General features: G+C 38.1%; 1 protein-coding gene and 1 long non-coding RNA gene across 2 annotated transcripts; both read left to right on the top strand.

Moving 5' to 3' along the window:
- The first annotated feature begins 2607 nt into the window (after nucleotides 1-2607).
- LOC107833990 (uncharacterized) lies at nucleotides 2608-6536 on the top strand. The gene is made up of 4 exons (XR_001659756.1): nucleotides 2608-5581; nucleotides 5812-5964; nucleotides 6065-6213; nucleotides 6303-6536. It is a non-coding gene; the product is annotated as an uncharacterized LOC107833990 (long non-coding RNA).
- A 42-nt stretch (nucleotides 6537-6578) lies between these two features.
- LOC103156717 (uncharacterized) lies at nucleotides 6579-10894 on the top strand. The gene is made up of 6 exons (XM_016664543.1): nucleotides 6579-6644; nucleotides 6737-6848; nucleotides 6928-7154; nucleotides 7511-7682; nucleotides 7761-7888; nucleotides 8033-10894. The coding sequence occupies exons 1-6, from the start codon at nucleotides 6579-6581 to the stop codon at nucleotides 8348-8350; spliced, it is 1023 nt and encodes a 340-aa protein (XP_016520029.1). The 3' UTR covers nucleotides 8351-10894.
- Nucleotides 10895-22863: the final 11969 nt, after the last annotated feature.

The raw sequence follows: 22863 nt of genomic DNA, 5'->3' as shown, positions 1-22863 counted from the left end.
TGTATTTTATTAAGCAAGCTTTAGCAGGGGTAAGGGACAAGCAGAGTTTTGTTCAGAGATTACAATTCGTAGCAATATAGAATCAAATTAAAATCAGTCCTAACCTACTCTGTGTCACTAGTTCCACTAAATGAGGCTTTTGGGGGGCAGTTCAACTCACACCCGGTAGCAATCGATCCTGGCAGCTGAAGTCTTCAGATGTCCTTGGTCAGAGTCTCTGTCCCGGCGGAGCAGAGTTCTCTTTCAGAAAAGCAGCAAAGTCGATCAGCCCGTTGTCCTTTAAACAAACAGGATCTTCATCACTCAGTGACCTTTGTCTTTTCTCCAAGTCTGCCGCAGTAGAATATGGATCTTTGGGCGGAGCCAGAGGGTCCGGTCGAATTTAGGAACCAAGGCTGGGGCAGATGGATCTTGTCCCTTCTTTGCAGCGTGAAGTCTCAACTTTTCCCTTGGTCCCAGGGTGTGGTCCTCTGCTGATCTTTCGTCTGTGTCTTCTCGTTGTCTCTCCTTCTGCGCCGCGGACTAAGAACAGTTTCCTCCCCGGCTCGCTGGCTTTTAAACCCTCTTGGCCCATAGTTGTGTGTGGGAGAGGTCTCATGACTCACCCTTCCTGAGTGTCTCAGTGGAAAGTACCTACTTTCCCCAAACCTTGCTCCTCCCTGACTGCAGAAAGTCCCGGACCTTCCTCTTCTCTGCCTGATTGTTGCAACTCCTTTTCGGTCTTCTCTTTTTTCTGCTGGCCATCTGGCAGTTACTGCCTTTTTTGGAGTTGTTCTGAGACCTCTGCCCAGCCCAGTGTACTGCTTGTGACACAGTTCGTTCCTTTTTTCTCATGTACTCAAATCTACAGTTCTCTATAATGTATTATGAAACATAATCAACTCAAAACATAATCATTTTGTTTTATCTGCTTATAACCCTCAGTATGCTTCTCCATTCTTTATCTATTCTGTGACTTGTGTGTCATCTCAAATCATTGACAATATACAACAATTAAGCTGTTACCGTTACTACAGATCATGAATACAGCGTATATATTCCAATTATACATTACAGACATTGTAATTACAAAAACATCAATCATTCCAACTGTTACACACATATGTAATTTGTATTTCATTTCTCTAATCATCATTAAATCAATATAAAAGATCACTGTTATTTATCAGGCCTTTACCCCGTTTTCTGCGTGTGCCTGGAGAGATCTCACACTTCCATGCCATTTTTCTCGACAAGTGTCATGTCAGTCTTATGGACACCCCATCAAATAAAGTGTTACCAAAATGGTAATATATTGAAAGCACAATGTAATTATAATTTTTGTTCTTTAAGTAATAACTTTCATGTTTTTTTTTATCACACTTAAATTTTCATGTTCCTTGTGTTCACTTTTGACATGTAAACTGATAATGTAAAGCTCATAAAGTTGGACAATTTTAAAATGTCGGTAAGGCATCTCCCGCAACTTGACCCCTTGGGACCAGCTGAAGGCTCTGGAGGACCGACTGGAGTCTTGGACGGAGCACAGGGAGTCAGAAGCTCGGACGGAGCAGCAGACTCTGGGGGGGGGGTGCTCACCAGCAGCGGGCACTAGGACCAGCGGCAGCACGGAGAGACGCCGCCTCGACGCGGGGGACAGGCAGCGGCTGAAGGGAGCAGCGGTGACGGCGGGGTCCAACTCGGGGCGGGTAGATCGCCAGCCGCGATCCCCTCAACAGCCTCGGACTGGGAGAAGCTCCATGAAACTCCTCCTTGGACCTCCGCCGCAGCCTTCGTCTTTTGGCTGGGGTCTTTTTTCTCTGCGTTCCTCACCTTTATCTGGTCGGGTCCTTCTGTCATGATTTGTGGTTGTGGCAGTGAGAAAGACATAGGAAGACCCAGGTAGACATGATGAAAATAATGGTTTAATGATAAATCCAAGTAGTTGACTCAGGAGCACAAGGAACAGACAGATAGCGTCAGAAGACACACACGACGTAGCACGACAAGGACCCAACAAGAGACATAGACAACAGGTGGGTTTAAATACACAAGGAGGCTAATCAGGGAACGAAACACACCTGGGAAGCAATCAACAGGGAAGACAGGAGAGGAACAGGACTCTCCTGTCTTCCCTGGTGTGTTTCAGAAAACCTCAAAAATAACTACACAGAAAACACAGATTTACAAACGGTGCATTTCTTTAACCAGTAATAGTAACTCAGGGGGGAGATGGAGGAGATTGATTGTTTTCACAGATTATCTGTCTCATAACAAACTGCTACAACATGGTGACAGCTGCAACAAATATGGAGAAAACATTTTTTTTTATTAAAGTTATGTACTGCAGCTTGAATAAAATGCAACTACTAGCATTTTTAGAAGTCTGGATTGCTTCATGTGTAGTTGCACATTGTTTTTGACTGTTGCTCATGGGGAGAGACATTTCAGTATCTAAAACTAGTAGAAAAAATTTAAGCAACCTATTTGCATACTGGATGTGGACTGTTGGATGTTAAATTCATGAGCAGTAAATATTGTGCTAATTATCAGTATTGAACCAAAGAAAACAAGGCAGATGCAAGCCTTTAAAACTGTGATGCTTTAGACTCAAAAAATTGTAATAGCAGCTGTGCGGGGACGGGGGGGTAAACAAATTTTTTGTCAGGGGGCCCACAATTCCTGGTGGCGCCCCTGGAAGCAACTAATATTTGTGATAACTCAGAAAACTCAACTGACTGACCAAACCTCCTTTGGATAATTACCTTGCTTTTTTTATAGGCTAGATCAGGGGTAGGAAATCCCAGTCCTCAAGGGTCGTGTTCTTTAACACATAGACGTGTCCCAGGTCCAACACATTTCAATAAAATAGCCGGATCACCTCCTAAGTGCAGTTAAGTTCTCCAAAGTCCTGCCAATAACCTGATTATTTGACTGTGTTTAAGTAGAGACACATTTAAAGGCTGCAGGCCTTCAAGGACTGGAGTTCCCCACCCCTGAGCTAGATTGTCTAATGACACACGCAATGAGAAAAAAGAATATTAATTTGAGAAGGGCTAAATATCAAATTGCTGCCTTCTGCTGTAAATATGTGATTCTGAGAAAATTAAACATGGAACAGATTATTTAAATGCTATTGCATCATTCTTTGCCCTTATCAATAAGTTCATTTTGATGTATACTTGAGTACAAGTATATCAAGACCATGTAACTGTAGTGTACTAATATAGTACAGAAAGTATACTAATTAAATACTTCCAACTAATTAGGGGCATTTTTAAGTTTATAAAAGTACTTTAAGTGTATTTATAAGGACATTTTAAGTTCACCAAATTATACATTCAGGTATGTCATGATGACATAGAAATCTCGATAAACTTTCTTCTTTTACATTCTGACAAAATGAAATTTGCTGTTTTTTGACCAGAGCCCTTGAAATAGAACCTGCTTAATGTCATCACTTGATCTGGATGGCACGGCAGCTGACAGGTGCAAGGCGAAATGAGCTGCAAACAGGTGAAATGGCACAGCAAATGGCAAGACAAATTATACATGTAAAAAACAAATGCAGGAGAAAAGTGCTGCAAACCAAAAAATGCTGAATAATAGAAAATAGAAGCAAAAACCTTCAATCAGCAAAACAAATGCAAGCAAAAATGGCTACAATCACAAATAAAACACTGCAATCACAGGAAAAAGGAGCAAGAGGGACAAACGCTGCAAATAGCAAAAACAGTTGCAAACTCACTCCACAAAACGGAAGTGAGCCGGAGGAGAATCAAAAAAAGAACAAATCATATCGGACCAGATCCTCAGTAAAAATAAGAAGTGTAAGTGGTGAGTACATTATTAATTTGTCACAAACAGTTGTGATTTTAGGTGATAAAGTAATCCTCATAGCAGAATCTATCAATCAGTCCATCCAAAATGAGGCTTCTTTGAAATGTACACCTGAATTTTCAGAGCAGCATAGCTCCACTAACAGGGCTGCAGGCTCAGCAGGTGGCTGAGCATGTGAGTGTTTGTTGTATTTGCATATGTGTTGTTTAGTACTTGTATCAAAATATAAAATTACTTTCTGGAGATTTTGATACTCCTTAGAATCTTTTAAACTTTGCCACAATTAATTATCCTATAAACCATCCAGATTTTTAGGATCTGAATGGTTTATAAAAAAATTCAGGATCGATTTATTTATTTTTTTATGATTTTTACAACAATAAGTAAAGAGGAATTGAAAGGGGGGAAATATGCGGCAAAAGTATTGAGGTCTGGAGTTGAACCCTGGGGAACTTTAACCAGCGCTATAGCCTCTGCATATAGGGGGCGCTCTCTACCCTCTATACCAAGCAACGGCTCATGCAGGATCTATTTACACTGAATGAAAAGGAATATATATGAAGTGACCAAACAAAATATCAAAAACAAAAATTCAGCCACTTTTTTGTGGTTTCTGGTAAAAACTAATATTGTACTATTGTGCTTTTGTACTTTTGCTCCCTTTTTGATCCCTAACCTAAATCCTCTGTATACTCTGTGAATCTTAGCTTACCACATCTCATGAGTGGAGCTATAGCACACCCCCCAAAAAGTCTCTTTTCAGAATTACTGATTTGTTTACCAGTCGCCTTAAGGTAGCAGTCAGGAATCTACTCCAGAGCTTCAGCTGCAGAAGGAGGGCCAAGCAGAGATGAGGCAATCCGCTATGCAATTCAATCTCTGCCTCAGCCAACTTACATATGGCCATACATTTTTACACAGTAAAAAATGTGGTGTTAATATTTCAGTGTAAACCTAATTTAATCTAAATAGAGTATTTATAACTATATGGAGTGTAAATCGGCTCTGACGTTGGAGTTAAAAGTCAGAGTAAAATGCTAAATTCACGCAGTGAAACTTTTGACTCTGTCAAGTGTCAATAACGCGCCAGTAAAGATTTTTGGCAACCGCACAGAGGAGGAGGAGGAAGAAAGAAGACGAAGCAACAGTTTTCTGAAGTTTGTGAGACGGCTACTTCCATTTTGGATTCTGAACGGAGTTGTGCTACAGAAAAAGTAAGTAACTTAAAACCACTCCATGTCTCCTCATTTTTGTTCCTGTTTTATTCCGTTGTTCACATTCAGGGTAGCGGGAGAAAGTTGTGTTAGGGCGAGCCGAGGGATAGCCGTATGCTAGGCAAGTTGTCCACCTCAAAATATTTGCTCAGTTTGTTTCTGAAGGTTGTCAAGGTAAGAATACGTAACTGTTCTAAATTGTAATAGTATTAATCACTGTTTCTTATACCTTAGCCCCAGGTTCCGTGGGTACTTCGGGTCGTAGCACCCACCGAGTCATGTTAGCATGGTTAGCTTCATGGATGTAGCAGCTAACAGGCGCCATACTGCTTGTACAGATTATGTTCAAGTGTATTGGGAATATGAACTCAGTTTTCAAATGGCATTACCTTTAAAGCACATAAATTAACTATTAAAATGTGTCTGTCATGGTTGTTTTTTGTTATTCTTTCTTTTCGAACAGACCATGCTACTGCGTGTCTTGTTTGGTGGGGAGCAGAAGTACGTGAAACTTTCTGACCTAACATTTGATGCATTCGTGAGAGAAGGTTAGTTTGTTAGTAAAATAATCTTACTACTTTTTTTCTTGCATAAGACACCCATCTTGCATTAAGTAATTTTTTTCTTTGCATTAACATGTAAAAAAAAAAAAACAAAAGCGTACTGGATTGAACTCACTGGCATTTTGTAAAATTACTTGGGTTACTCTACTTACTTCACCCTTTATCAGCAGTAAATGTTTTCATTTTCACTTCTTTACTATTTCTTTCTGCTTTAGTGTGCCTGAAATTTAACATTCCAGAAGGCAGACAGCAGGATCTGAAGGTGTATGACCAGTCTGAAACAGAAGTTGATGTAGATGTTTTTGAAGAAATAGTGAATCAGTCACCTGGAACCTTTCGAGTTATGTTGAGCAACAAAGAAGATCCTGGTAATCACCAACAATTCACCGATGTATATATATTTAATTTAGAAGCTGGTTTGGGAGCATTAGAGTTCTCATAAACCGGCTGTTGCTTTACTTTTTGCAGGTGCTGTTCTATCATCATCGTCATCTTCAGTGACATCTGACGATACTATCATTCTGAATTTCACAATGTGTGACCCATCAGAAGAAGAAGCTACTGCTGAAGGAAGTCAACCTAAAAGGCCATGTCGCATAAATTATGAGGCACAAGCAGTAAGTTATTACATTTAATTTAGCATTGTTTATGTACTTTCTAGGTTTAGTGGTTCAAGAGTTTTAATTTTTTTTCTTTGAAATTGAAGTTGATTGAAAAAATCTTGACAACAAAGCCTGGTGGTGAGCGAATCATGCAAGAGTATGCAAGAACTAAATGCTGGACAGATGCAACCAGAAGACAGATGATAAACATCCTTACAGCTGCAATGACAGAAGCACATGGGTAAGAATCAACTTGGGCAACTTGGGCTATAAAGAAACATTTTGCTTTGAATTGTTTTTCATTATTTTTTCAAACATCAGTTTAGTGACTCATTGTTTGATCATATATCAGATCATCCCCGCCTAAAAGCATCAGAGTGATGTATGCTCAGGGGATCGTTGCCCTATTTCCCTATCTGGAGGACCCGTTTTCAAAACATGGATATGTAAGTAAAAGGGTCTTAGCAACATTAAGCATATATATTTACCTTCAAAGATGTTTATGGAATGGTAAGTCTGCTTGTATTTATTGACATAGGAGCATTACTATGATCCAGAGAGCGGTTCAGGATACCTTGCATGGCGTTTAAAGACCATTCAAAGAAAAACTGCAGAGGACAGAGGTGCCTCAGGTAGCAAATCTCCCAAAAGTAAGTTTCCTCAATAGTGAGTATATGTAAAGTAATGTAAAATCTGTGGCTGGGAGTTAGAAACCTTTTTCTTTTTAAGGTGGTGGACCAGGCCATGGTCACTCCAGGGTTTTCATTGCTGACAAAGTGCTGTCAGATGAGGAAGTGGAAGCAGCTACTGCTGTTTTGAAACACTCTGCTGATGATGACACGGTCCGTGAGAAGATGAAGGCTACCTTCCATTACCGACATTCAATGGTCAATGATGAAAAGAAAGCAGAAAATATCTTCTCTGTCTTTCCACGGTTTCTGGACACACCAGGACTGGTAAGACAGCTTTATCTCTTACACTACTCAAATATTCAGTGGCAACAGTCATAGGAGTTTGTCCTGTAACCTGTGTATTACTACTTTGAACCACAACTCTTTCTAAACTGTTATCTCCTTGGACAAGACACTTCATCTGTCTTGCCTGCTGGTGGTCAGAAAGCCCAGTGGCACAAGCACATGGGAGCATTGCTTAAGTCAGTCTTCCCTTGTGCAACGGTGGCTACAATGTAGCTCACCAGCATCAGCATGTGAATGACTAAATGTGGTGTAAATCACTTTGGGGTCCTCTGGACTTCATAAAGCACTATCCAAGTACAGGCCTTTTGGGAAATGCTTTTATTTATGCATTTCAGGTAGAACAAGATTTCAGACTCCTGTTTGGTGAAGGCACTGCCAACAAATTTTTGGAGAAGTGGCCCACCTGTCTCAAATCCAAGGTCATAAAGGAAAGCCATGGCCTGGTACCCACCACTGAGCTCTTGGATTTATTGCGGAATGCAGAGTTGGCTACTGAAGCTGAGAATGGTATGTTGGTCCTCTAGGTAACTGTGACAAATTAATATGTTAGTGGGATGATGGTAACCTGAAGCTGTTGCTCTGTAGGTTGGGATAGTGACATGTCTGCTATTTTGCTTCTACTGCATCTGCTACCACCATCTGCACAAGGACGAAGGAGGCCGGGTAAGATGTCTGCATCTCAAGCAGTGGATCACCTCATCAGATTTCTAAAGGTACTGCTAAACAGTTGTTTAAAGATAAAAAAGCATAATTCAGTCTCTTCATTTTTACAGTTCAAAATTTGATTATGTCTGATCTTCATTCAGAAATTTTTCACTAAATACTTTTGTCATGTTTTTATTTATGTTTCAATGTAGGTTGGAACCAGTGTGCAGCAGCATCTTGACAAAATCAAGCAACGTACCCAGCCCTACCTCCTGGCCCATGGATCCATCCAAAGCAGTATTCATGCATTCTTCATTGTGATTGACAACTATGCCATTCCATGTAAGGCAACATGTTCAGTTGGAGCTCTTGATGAGCTCTTTAAGGCCCATTATGTGTTTGGTACGTCATACAGTGCTCCCTTGACCAACTTCTTCGCCTTTCTCCAAACAACTGTTTACAACATGGATGTTGGAGAAACAAAGGAAACACCCAGAGTTGCAGAGTTGAGAGCAAGAATGCTCCATTAGTGTGACATCAAACAATGAAGTGTTTTATCTGCAAATGTGACAGTGATGCACCAAACAGCCTTGTTAAGCACCTTAAACTAATCCGTGGTCTTTGTTCTGGCAGGACTCTCCATATTAAATGTGGTCAAGTAGGATGCTCACGTTCTTTTGGTAGCTTTTCTGGTTTTAGAAAGCATCTAAATAGATGTCATGTTAGTGGTTCATCTGAATCTGTAGAAGATGGGGAGTTTTCACCTTACAAAGCTGTTCTGGACACAAGAGATGCCAGAGATGTTGAAATGGTGACTGAATCTTTAGAGGCTGACACAGATTTATGTTCAACAAACATTGTAAATAGTTGTGCATCAGTCATTTCAGATATGGAGGCTGCAGGTGTTGGCCAAAGTTTGGTGAATTCTGTTGTGATTTCCATGGAAGAGATTGTAAAAGACATCCAACATCACGCTAAAGAAACTGTAATAAAGAATGTATTTAGCAGTGAAAGAGACACTGTGATGTGCAAGAAAGTTGGAGCATGTTTTGAAGAACTTGAGAATCCTTTTCACAATTCTTAACTCGGAATACAAAAGATCTAAATTTTTGTCAAGCAAGTGGGAAACTGTAAAACCAATTGAATGTGTAATTGGATCAAGATTTGACACTAGACGAAATAAGAAGACAGGAACATATGATCAGGTTGTAGTTCAAGACAAGTTCATGTATGTTCCAATTCTATGTACTTTGGAGTCTATATTTAAAAGTCCATATTCTACTGAAATGTTGAAAAGCTCAACTTTTGATGACTCAACCCTTAAAGATATTTATGATGGATCTTTTTTTAAGGGTCATCCTTTGTTTTCAACTGAAAAACACTCAGTGCAAATCCAGATGTTTTATGATGATTTTGAGGTAGCAAACCCTCTTGGTTCCAAACGAGGTATTTACAAATTGGGTGCAATATATTTTACATTACGTAACTTCTCTCCAAAATGGAATTCTCTTTTGGCTAACATACACCTTTGTGCCTTGTTTCATGCACAAGATGTTAAACGGTATGGCTTCAGTGAAATTCTTGCACCTATTGTTAGAGACATTAGAGTTTTGGAAACTGATGGAATTTTTATTCCACTGTACGGTTGCCAAGTTTATGGGAGTATTGTGCAGGTTACTGGGGATAATTTAGGCCTACATAGCTTGTTTGGTCTGGTTGAGTCTTTCAGTGCAAGGTATTGTTGCAGGTTCTGTTTAGCTGAAAAAGATGACTTTCAAACAGAATTCTCTGAAGATTCTTCCAAAATAGTGCTGCGCACCAAAGAAATACACACTGAACACTGCCAAGAAATGGCTTACAATCCCTCTCTTCCTTATGTTTTTGGTGTGAAGCGTTCATGTATTTTAAATTCACTTATGTTTTTTCACACAACTGAAAACTTCTCAGTTGATGTGATGCACAACATTTTCGAAGGTATTGGCCAGTACGAGTTGAAAATTTTGTTTGAGTATTTTAAAGAACACATTACATTGGAAGAACTGAATTTGAGAATACAAACTTTTTACTATGGATTCATGGAGAGGAACAACAGGCCAGTGGCTGTCAATTTATGTGGGGAATCGAATGATCTGGGACTAAATGCAGTTCAATCATGGTGCTTGCTGAAGAATGTTCCTCTCATGTTTGGAGATCTGGTAACATCTGATAATCCACACTGGCACCTCCTCCTTTTACTACTACAAATTGTTAATATTGTTCTTTCTCCAATGTTAACCCAAGGTCTGTGTGTATATTTAAAACATTTGATTGTGGATCATCACAAACTGTTTAAAAAGTTGTATCCACAAAAAAAACTTTTACCAAAGCACCATTTTCTCATCCATTATCCTAGGTGCATTCAGAAAATTGGCCCTGTACTTCATAGCTGGTGCATGCGCTATGAAGGTAAACACAATTTTTTAAAGAAACAGTTACAGTCATTTAAAAACATTACCAAAACACTCGCTAAAAAACATCAAAATTATATGGCACATGTTTGGCAAGCTTCTTCAACTTTTAATCGATTGGACATTGGACCAGGGAAAATGGTATCTTTAAAAATGGTAAAAGGAGGTTCTGACATTTCTGAGGCAGTGCAAGTGTCTCATGAGGCTCAAGTTATGAAAGTGAACTGGGCAAAACACAGTGGGTTTATTTACCGTCCTCATCTGGTTATTTGTGGCAAAGTTGAATCTGAGATGCCTGTCTTTTACCAGATCAAGTCTGTGTTCATAGTTAAAGACAAATTGTTGCTGCTTACATTGCCTTTATGTACAGTAACTTTTCATGAACATTTTCATGCTTATGAAGTTACTAAAATGGTGCAAGGTTTTGTTGTGTTTGATGTCAACCATCTATGTTATCCAAAGCCCTTTGACATACAAATGTCATATGAAGCAAATGACACTGCTCTCTTTGTTGTCCCATATTGCTATCTTTGGTGAACATTCTTTTGAAGATCATTAAAATGACACTGTTAAAGTAATTTTGTCACTGGATCATAAAGTTGAATAAATGTTGTCATTGTCAACTTATAACTTTGTGATTATTGTGAGTGATAGATTTTATAAAAGCCATATAATGCTCAAATTTAGCATTATATGGTATATGTGTAAAAAAAAACTGGAGAAAGGAAAAAAAAAACAACACAATAAAGTGTACATATTTAAGTAAATTTAGTGTAAAATTAACAACATAAAAATAACAGTATTACTCTGAAGAGTGTAAAACAACAATAGTGTTAAATAAATTGACTCACTGACTTGTTGTTTTTGACACTAAAATGAGTAAAATTAACTCTGACAATTTGACACTGGCTATAGAGTACATTTTACTCTATTTTCGAGTGGGACCAAATGTTATCTGAAACGGAGTTAAATTCAACTCTATAGGTGTTAAATTGACACTTTGTTTTTTACTGTGTAAGTGCTTCACACCTTAAAAACACAACAGTCATAGGACAGTCAACAACAGAAGGATTACATTTTGTCAAGTGNCATGTTAGTAGCTCATTTGAATCTGTAGAAGATGGGGAGTTTTCACCTTACAAAGCTGTTCTGGACACAAGAGATGCCAGAGATGTTGAAATGGTGACTGAATCTTTAGAGGCTGACACAGATTTATGTTCAACAAACATTGTAAATAGTTGTGCATCAGTAATTTCAGATATGGAGGCTGCAGGTGTTGGCCAAAGTTTGGTGAATTCTGTTGTGATTTCCATGGAAGAGATTGTAAAAGACATCCAACATCACGCTAAAGAAACTGTAATAAAGAATGTATTTAGCAGTGAAAGAGACACTGTGATGTGCAAGAAAGTTGGAGCATGTTTTGAAGAACTTGAGAATCCTTTTCACAATTCTTAACTCGGAATACAAAAGATCAAAATTTTTGTCAAGCAAGTGGGAAACTGTAAAACCAATTGAATGTGTAATTGGATCAAGATTTGACACTAGACGAAATAAGAAGACAGGAACATATGATCAGGTTGTAGTTCAAGACAAGTTCATGTATGTTCCAATTCTATGTACTTTGGAGTCTATATTTAAAAGTCCATATTCTACTGAAATGTTGAAAAGCTCAACTTTTGATGACTCAACCCTTAAAGATATTTATGATGGATCTTTTTTTAAGGGTCATCCTTTGTTTTCAACTGAAAAGCACTCAGTGCAAATCCAGATGTTTTATGATGATGTTGAGGTAGCAAACCCTCTTGGTTCCAAACGAGGTATTTACAAATTGGGTGCAATATATTTTACATTACGTAACTTCTCTCCAAAATGGAATTCTCTTTTGGCTAACATACACCTTTGTGCCTTGTTTCATGCACAAGATGTTAAACGGTACGGCTTCAGTGAAATTCTTGCACCTATTGTTAGAGACATTAGAGTTTTGGAAACTGATGGAATTTTTATTCCACTGTACGGTTGCCAAGTTTATGGGAGTATTGTGCAGGTTACTGGGGATAATTTAGGCCTACATAGCTTGTTTGGTCTGGTTGAGTCGTTCAGTGCAAGGTATTGTTGCAGGTTCTGTTTAGCTGAAAAAGATGACTTTCAAACAGAATTCTCTGAAGATTCTTCCAAAATAGTTCTGCGCACCAAAGAAATACACACTGCACACTGCCAAGAAATGGCTTACAATCCCTCTCTTCCTTATGTTTTTGGTGTGAAACGTTCATGTATTTTAAATTCACTTATGTTTTTTCACACAACTGAAAACTTCTCAGTTGATGTGATGCACAACATTTTCGAAGGTATTGGCCAGTACGAGTTGAAAATTTTGTTTGAGTATTTTAAAGAACACATTACATTGGAAGAACTGAATTTGAGAATACAAACTTTTTACTATGGATTCATGGAGAGGAACAACAGGCCAGTGGCTGTGAATTTATGTGGAGAATCGAATGATCTGGGACTAAATGCAGTTCAATCATGGTGCTTGCTGAAGAATGTTCCTCTCAGGTTTGGAGATCTGGTAACATCTGATAATCCACACTGGCGCCTCCTCCTTTTACTACTACAAATTGTAAATATTGTTCTTTCTCCAATGTTAACCTAAGGTCTGTGTGTATATTTAAAACATTTGATTGTGGATCATCACAAACTGTTTAAAAAGTTGTATCCACAGAAAAAAACTTTTACCAAAGCACCATTTTCTCATCCATTATCCTAGGTGCATTCAGAAAATTGGCCCTGTGCTTCATAGCTGGTGCATGCGCTATGAAGGTAAACACATTTTTTTTTAAGAAACAGTTAAAGTCATTTAAAAACATTACCAACACACTCGCTAAAACACATCAAAATTATACGGCACATGTTTGGCAAGCTTCATCAACTTTTAATCGATTGGACATTGGACCAGGGAAAATGGTATCTTTAAACATGGTAAAAGGAGGTTCGGACATTTCTGAGGCGGTACAAGTGTCTCATCAGGCTCAAGTTATGAACGTGAACTGGGCAAAACACAGTGGGTTTATTTACCGTCCTCATCTGGTTATTTGTGGCAAAGTTGAATCTGAGATGCCTGTCTTTTACCAGATCAAGTCTGTGTTCATAGTTAAAGACAAATTGTTGCTGCTTACATTGCATTTATGTACAGTAACTTTTCATGAACATTTTCATGCTTATGAAGTTACTAAAATGGTGCAAGGTTTTGTTGTGTTTGATGTCAACCATCTATGTTATCCAAAGCCCTTTGACATACAAATGTCATATGAAGCAAGTGACACTGCTCTCTTTGTTGTCCCATATTGCTATCTTTGGTGAACATTCTTTTGAAGATCATTAAAATGACACTGTTACAGTAATTTTGTCACTGGATCATAAAGTTGAATAAATGTTGTCACTGTCCACTTATAACTTTGTGATTATTGTGATTGATAGATTTTATAAAAGCCATATAATGCTCAAATTTAGCATTATATGATATATGTGTAAAAAAAAACTGGAGAAGGGGGAAAAAACAACACAATAAAGTGTACATATTTAAGTAAATTTAGTGTAAAATTAACTCCATAAAAATAACAGTATTACTCTGAAGAGTGTAAAACAACAATAGTGTTAAATAAATTGACTCACTGACTTGTTGATTTTGACACTAAATTGAGTACATTTAACTCTGAAAATTTGACACTGGCTATAGAGTACATTTTACTCTATTTTCGAGTGGGACCAAATGTTATCTGAAACGGAGTTAAATTCAACTCTATAGGTGTTAAATTGACACTTTGTTTTTTACTGTGTACGTCTTTTTTTTTTTCATGATGCCCTTTATCACTTGTCATTACGGCATTGTTTCACTGAGGAACCGACTCATTTGCCTTTGTCTGAAAAGGGAAGTGCATCACATCAGTTTTTTTGCTTTCTGTCATCAAGTTTTGCAACGACCACTAGGTGGAGTTTTTATCACAACTGGAGATGGGCTGTTCCGTCCACCCTTCTAGAGTGTGTGATAAGTGCACAGCGTGCTTGAGCCTAGAAAAGCTGTTTTTGCATGACACACACACACTGCATGCCCTGCACGTATCTCTGTTCCTCTGTGTCTTCAAATATTTCTTCTGTTTTATACAGGATTTGGGTCTTTCCATGCAAGATTGATAGGGTGCTCCTTTTACCTGAGAAGGTTCCTTATGAATGAAAGGAGCAGAATTGAAGATACATTAAAAACGCAAGAAGAAGAGAGCAATGTGCTAGACTAAATAAAAGGCAGGCTTGACTGTAAGTGTACGAGCATGTTTAAAACCACAAGGAAAAGAATGCGAGGCAGCAAAATAGAAGGAAGTACGTCTGCTTAGTCATTAACATAAATGCACGCTTCAAACCATGTACAAGATGATGTGTCAATCAACATTCTGCATGCAAAGCTGTAAAGTAATTAGATAAAAGTTGAAAAGTGGGAAAGGTTAGACTTTGAACTTGAATACGTATTCATCAAGTTCAAGTAAAATAGAGAGCCATAGAGCAACACCTGATAGGGCAAAAGGACGGCATGATTCAATAAAGGAACCTGTAATTCATTTAAAAAATTATGTTACAGTACAGTATGAAAAATCTGACAGGGACATCTGTCTCATTTTTTATCATTCAACTTAGTTAGCCAACACTTTTTCATGTTAGAAAATCGGTGGTAGTTCATTTTGTAAGTATTTGATTCTGAAACAAATCTGTAAAGCCCTCTAAAATTAAAGAAAGATGATTTTGTTAATTTATAGAACATCAAACACTCAGAAATTTAACAATCAGTAAACGAACAATTCTGTGTGATGGCTTTAGAAAGAGGCCATAATGACAAAAAATCATTTATTTAATTAATTTGTTCTTGTGAATTGTTCAATGTTCTGAATAATATTAAAATAGCATTGCCATCTATGATGCTGTGATCTGCTAAGGAATCACTTCAATCCCAGACCAACAAGCAAGTTCACTCAAATCAGGCATCGAGGATTTGGAGCTCATGAGGAGCCGGTCATTCATGGGTCATTGTTTCCTTTCTAACCCTTCAGGGCAGAAGGTGGAGCTGAAACTGCTGGTGATTCATTTTGCCATGTCTGTGTTGAGTCTGTGTTTTGGTGGCAAACACCACAAGGATGCTGCTTTATCATTCAACTAACTCATCTCCAAATTTGGTTTGCTAATTCTAGTCACATGGTAACACTCCGTTTGGTCTACATGAATAGTCAAAAAGGAATTTAATGGGTTGAGTGAATCTTTGCATCAATCTGACTAAACATGATATTTATGACTGTTGCCATGACTGGTCTTCCATCCCTAACCCTCCCTGGTTACACCTAAAGCCATATAATCCATTTCACGAAGCATTTTATGGGTCTTAATGTCTTATCACGTCTTAACATTTTTGTGGCCTTGATAGTAGATAACCTAACTAGTTTATAGAGGCGGAATGTCCATATAAGTCCTTCCTGAGCAACAGCCTTTTCCACATGACTGTAGATGTCAGATAATAAAAGTCCAACATTTCCATTTCCTTTATGACACTAAGCATTCATTCATGGTACAGCCTAATTAGTCCTTACTGTCACTGAATTCTCACAGTCATTTCAGCCTGCAGTTTACTATAAAACATAGAACAGTATGAAACCCTGACAATAATGGTCTTTGTTCAAAGGTCAGCAACAGGTAGAACAGGTAAAGTGGGGAAAAGAATGACTAAGGCAGGTTTCTGGTGCAGTCTCCAAAGAACTGATCAGCATGTAAAACATTCAGGACAAACAGTGATGGGATTCCACTCTAAATTTAGCTGAGAAAACTTTTGACTGAGTTTCCTGCTGTACTTTCTGAAAATGTGGAGACAAAAGATAAAAAAGAAAAATTAGAATATTAAAAACAAATTGCTTAGAGATACTTTGTTAGGTCAAACCTTTCTCTGCTGACTGAAATAAAGGGGCATTGTTTGAATAATCTGATTAAATCTGTGCAACTTGAAAGCTGCTGTGACCAACAGGTAACTCTGTCACTCCATTAATATGCATCCTCACAACACATGGTTGTGTGTATCTTTGTGTGTATCTTTGATGTGCTGATCATGATGCTGTTCCTTTAGATTTAACCTTCAAACAGCTGTTACCTGACATTTTTATAGTCACACCCAGGTATGTACTTAACCACTCCCACTATTTTTCCTTTCATTTTGTACGTGCGGTGACCATGATGAAAAGATGTTCATTTCTCTCAAGCGTGAAACAGTACATTATGTACTGATAGTACATAATCTGCTATTATTGCACAACAACACTGTAAGAGCTTATTTCAATCTATGAACTGCAGAATCTCATAACTGTTTGCTATATAACTTTTCTCTCAAAAATAAGATGTGCATTGATCACCATTTTTGCTCTTAGCAAAAGAAAATGGTTGCATTTGAAATGTTTTACAGTTCTTCACCTCACCTGGTTTAAACTGATGCCTGTTGCAGAAACTGATGAGACAAATCACCCTTTGAGAAAGGTTTGGAAGAGCGATTAATAGGATAGATATTAGAACATTATGTAAGGCTGGTTGGAGAGAAATATCTACCCCTCTGGGGTAAACAATCGTTTTCACCTCATCCTGCAGTTCCCACCGTCACAAAGGTTAGCGGTGTCACTACTTTTGTGAAACCGTTTAGTATTCAGAGAAGCTTCTGTTTATGTTGCCTGATGAAGCTGCATTGTGTTGTTTATTTGCCGTTTAGTATTCAGAGAATGTGATAATCATATCCAAATAATGCTTTATTTAAAAATATATTCACTAAAAAAAATCTAGAGTTCCATGTATCTTACTTGATTCTGAGTTGCATACATCTGCAGGACAGAATTCATTCCTTTTTTGTGTGGATTCAATTCAAATTAATTCAAATATATTTTGTTAATCCCAAAAGGAAATTAAATGTAACTCGTTAATTTAAATTCTTCAGAGTTCTTGAAGAACTCTGAAGAATTTAAAGAGTTCTTGTTGCTGGCAGGAAAGGTCTTCTGTAGTGGTCTGTACTGCAGTGAATCTGAAGAAGCTTCTGACTGAAGATGCTCTGCCTTTCCAAGACAGTCTTGTGAAGAGAATGGTCAGGGTTGTCCATAATTTTCTTGATCCTATGAAGAATCCCTCTTTGCATAATCATCTCCTGGATTTCTGGAGGTTTCATTATAAAGAGATTGATGAACTATTTGAAGTTTGGCTTCCACACTTCCTATCCCAGTGGGTTCTGTACTTTCATTGGCTGCTCAGCCTAAGCAACAACACCATGGTCTGCATGGGCCCCAATACTGCAAACCAACACCACTCCTAACATTTGTTGTACATGTTTCCATATTTTTGTAAACAGCTGGTATTCTGCACAAACATACAAAAAGTATAACTTGCAGTTTTACATTTCCTTAATATGTACATTTCTCAGGATATGTGTGCTAACTTTTGTTATTTAGTTTCTCTTATGTTTATGTTATACAGTCTCAGATTGGTTATTGGTTTTTAATACATATTTGTGTTTTAATTTGCCTGCCATTTTTCTACTGAAGTTGTAAAGTGGACTATGCATTTGAATTTCCTCAATTACATTGTATTCTAATCCTAGAAAAGATGACCTCCACTTGCTTCTACCTCATTTTTATCTCACCAAATGTAAAATGCTCATTCATGCGTTTCTGCAGCTGTATAACTATTTTCCAGAGCCCATCTTCAGATTTAACACAGACTCCTCTTTTTTGAGGTTGTCAGCATATCAGAAATCTCTAAAACTTATATATTCAGAATTAACATGTGATCTGATGCATTTTTAATTACAGGTTTCCAATGTCAGGAAAGGGAACATCCTAAACTAGGAAACTCCTGATAGCTAAGTTAATTCTTATCGTCTTTAAAATACTCCAAATACTTTTTTATTTGCCACTATTTACAGATTTGCATATTTTTGTCATGTCCTCTCAGTGGAAAAACAGCCACATAATCTACAGTATTTTACAGAAGAGAAGGGAGATTTATTACAGCAATCCACACAGCTATACTGAGCAGAGTCCAGGTTTTTATTTCCATAGTAAAATTTAAAAGTAGGAAACCAAAACTATCAGTATCAAACTTATGTGATGAAAAGATCTACAAATCGAGTGCAGCTGAAAGGAAAATACTGTTCATATATAGTATGTAAATGTTGAACATAGCCATTTGGTTTGATTTAATTTGGTAAATTTACAAGAAAAAGAAAATTAATCACCTTACAAAATAATATTCCAAAAAATACTGGGCTGAAACCAAGGTTAATACTTATCCACCATATTCAATCCATAAATTTAGGGACTGATCAGGATATTAAGAAAATATATATAGTTCATGTACTGCCCTTGCAGAAACTTCATTCAACTCCATATGCATATAGAGACAGACTTTATTGAAGAATACCGTTTATGTTTGAGGGAAGGTTGAGGAAAAACATAGAAATGCTTCACAATAGCCATACTTGAATTAAGTTGATTACATTCATAAACAAATATTAATGCAAATACACACTTATACTCTGTATAAGTCTTCCTCTCCAAAATTAATTACGCATCACTGATTTTGACAGTCATAATGAAGAGAGAGTGTGCAGTTCATGGAGATAGTTTAACCAAGTTAAAATAACAAACTGACTTGGCTAAAATAGGTTGTGTCCTCATTGTATCTCTACAAGCCATTCCACTAAACCAGACCTGCTGGGTTGTTTGGAACTACTGAAGACTACATGAGCCACAGATTAAAGTGCATCTGAACCGTCCTTGAATGGCTCTGTATGAGAGCTAGCAGCTAGCTTGCTGGTTGCCAAAGATGACTTTCCTGTCCCTTCTTAGTAGCCAGATACCAGGTTCTTCTCCCTGGGTCCTGCCCCAGGATGCTGCTTGTTCTTCACTTTGGCTTTGGCCATGCTGTAGCCTCCTGAGTCACAATACTTTAACTGTGTACAAACAAAGACCAGAGATGGAATCAGACTTTAGAGCAATTGCAAAACGTTGTCACATTCAATCAGTTGTTTCACCCAGTGCCTAAAAATTAGCAATGAAAATCTTGAGTTACAAAAAGACCATTACAAAATCAGCCTTCTATTGCCTGAAGAATGTTTCTAGGATTTATGGACCAACATCCCAACAAGATATAGAGGAACTCAGCCATGCCTTTATCTTTAATCAAATTGATTGAATGTTAGTGCTGATTGGTTGTTTTGTCCAGAGCGGTGCATTACTTTAACCAGTAATAGTAATTCAGGAAGGAGATGGAGATTGATTGTTTTCACAGATTATCTGTCTCATAAACTGATACGACATGGTGACAGCTTTAACAAATATGGAGAAAACATATTTTTATTACAGTTATGTACTGCAGCTTGAAAAAAATTCAACTATATAGAATTTTTGAGAAGTCTGGATTACTTTATGTGTATTTTGCACGTTGCTTTTGACTGCTGCTAATGGGGACAGACATTTCAGTAATCTAAAACTAATAGAAAAAAATTTAAGCAACCTACTTGCATACTGGATGTGGACTGTTGGATGTTAAATTAATGAGCAGTAAATATTGTGCTAATTGTCAGTATTGAACCAAAGAAAGTGAGGCAGATGCAAGCCTTTGAAATTATGCTTTTTATGGGTGAAATAGACTCAAAAAATTATAACAGCAGCTACGTGGGGGGCCCAATCTAATTTTTTGTCAGGGGGCCAAAGATTTCTGGCAGCGCCCCTGTTGTGACCAGTCTACACTAACGTGTCTCCAGCTATGTTGTAGAGAACCCATGGCTACCCACCCACTTCTTTAGCCTCTTCATCAAGAAGTTGGATCCGCCAGGCTTCTGGCCCAGACCAGGACACTTGGCCTCCTCTGCCTTTATCGGGTTCACATTTTTTCTCCAGTGGTTCTTAAAACAGAAGCAAAAAAAAAGTTATTAATTGTGGCAGCTGCTACATCCTGAGGAAATAAGTATAACTGTAAGACTAATGTCATACAAACTGGTTTATAATCATCTCACAAATCAGTCAGCATGAACGTTCTTAGTCCTCTCTCATATAATCAAAAAGCCTGAGAAGTAACAGCTAAAGCAGACAAGTCCGCAAACATTTAATGCAAGAGAAAGATGAAGGACTTTTGTGTCATGATGTGGGGTTGTTGATGAGGAAGAGGCATGGTGGATGCACAGTGTGAAGCAGGAAAAGTATTTAATGTGATCAAAAGTCCAGAAAAGCACCGTCACACATGTAGGCAGGTAAGCCACAATACACCACAATGCAACAATAGGACCCAGCAACAAACAGATGACAGGTGCAGACAAGAAGCAATCAGAAAATGAGGAACAGCTGGAACCAATAATAGGTAACAACATGAGACATGTAAACTAGCCAAAATATAAACACCAAAACTTAAGATCCTCACATTGTGAAGCTTATTTTAATAAGGAACATTTTTGTTTGCAATTTGTCTTTTCCAAATATTTCGGGAAAAAAAAAGTCAGCATGCTCCTATTATAAATTATGTTTTACAAGATCCATCCATTTTCTTTACACCCTTGTCCCTTAGTGGGGGCGGGAGGGATGCTGGTGCCTCTCCAGCTAACGTTCTGGGTGAGAGGTGGGGTCACCGTGGACAGGTCACCAGTCTGTCGCAGAGACACACAGGACAAACAACCATGCATACACACACTCACACCTAGGGGCAATTTGGAGAGGTCAATTAACCTGACAGTCATGTTTTTGGACTGTGGGAGGAAACCGGAGTACCCAGAGAAAACCCACGCATGCACAGGGAGAACATGCAAACTCCATGCAGAAAGACCAGGGCCAGGAATCAAACCCAGAACCTTCTTGCTGCAAGGCAGCAGTTCTACCAACTGCGCCACTGTGCAGCCCTGTTTTACAAGATGACCTGCATTAATATTTGATCATTTTCAACAGTATTAACTACTTATATTTAGTTGTCAGTGTATTATTTTAGTATTCCTTTAATATTTTCTAACTATTATAATGTAATGAGTTCTGCTCTAGGACAAGGGCTTTTACAGGCACATCCTCATATTACATGATATAAAATCAAAAGAATATTCAGCAAACACCATGAAAACATACACTGTTGTGCTTATATTGTCCAGGTTAGTTTCCCTTGTTATTTAATAAAATTATATTTTGTATATACCTATATGTTTTGTCTCTAATCTCAATAATCACTGCAAAGCAGTTTCAAATATAAATTATGTTGCATGGAATAAAACTGTGGGTGAGAGTCAATGACCATGCTGGAAAAAGCGACTACTTACCATTCATTGAATTTGTGCCTTGAAGGAAGTTCTTCCACCATCTTTTTTTCATCATAGATAGAGCTTTATTTTGATTCCACCGACACTTTGAAAGTCCAATAAACTCTCTTAGAAAACTAATAAGCTCCATTGTGTCGTTATCCAGCAGTTGGTTGCTCACACGTACGACAGACGTGCCTGTTTCACTGCCCGAGTGCTGCTCCGGGGTGCAAGGCAGAGAGAGAGAGCCTTCGTCGCTGTTCTCCGGGAGGCTTCTCACAACATAGCCATTAGATGCAGTCACTCCGTGATTCGGTGGGCATTCATTAAAGTCGAAAATACTTTCCTTTGAGGAGCTCTTTGCGAGTTCAGGCAGATGAAGCCCTTGGTTGTAGTGTTTATCCATCCCCGTCTGCATTTTGAGAAAAAAAATAAAAATTACATACATGCATACATACATATATATATAGCGCCTTTGTCATAATTCCTTCGAATTATGGTTAACTGATTAAGAAAAAGAATCAGCTAATGGAAAAGTCTAGGTCATTAGTAAAATAAGCAAGCCTTTCTGAAAGCTGCAGGCATTCCGAGTAGCTTTTATGTCGTTATTTTCTACTTACTCTTAATTGCATAACAAATAGATGGGGTGCATTTTAAATAAAGCAACACTTCCTTGAACGTCTATAAGGGATAAATGGGCTTGCAATGGCCAAAAACATCTGTTTTAACATGCATCCTGTTTTATGAAATACACTAAAAATTTCCAATAAGTGAGATAGTCTAACTGGAAAAATCATACTTACCATCTGTGTTTCGACAAAATATCCTTCACCCTTTGCATCGTAGATATAATTTTATTTTGATTCTACCGACACTTTGAAAGTCCAGTGAAGTCTCTGAAAACTTCTAAGCTCCCTTGTGTTATCCAGCACTTGGTTGCTCACACGTAGCCAAGTGCTACGTGTGACAGTTGGTATCACTGTCTGAGTGCTGCTCCGGGGTGCATGACAGAGAGCCTTGGTTGCTGTTGTCAATGTTCTCCAGAAAGCTTTTCACAACATATCCATTCGATGTAGTCGTAGTTGGTAACATAAGCCAGTTGATAATCGACTCATTCTGCCCGGTCCTTGAGAATGGGAGCCAATAAATATGAACTCTGCATCCTGCCTCCTTCTGACGTCACGTGCCACGCCCCGCCCCCCAAAGGAAACACTCGTTTAAAAAAATTTGCTTTACTCCAGAGCAGTGGAGTGACTGTTGTCGG

The sequence above is a fragment of the Poecilia formosa genome, unplaced genomic scaffold (assembly GCF_000485575.1).
Source record: "Poecilia formosa unplaced genomic scaffold, Poecilia_formosa-5.1.2 Scaffold495, whole genome shotgun sequence".
NCBI classification, from domain to species: Eukaryota; Metazoa; Chordata; class Actinopteri; order Cyprinodontiformes; family Poeciliidae; genus Poecilia; species Poecilia formosa.
This window is presented reverse-complemented; position numbering and strand designations above follow the sequence as displayed.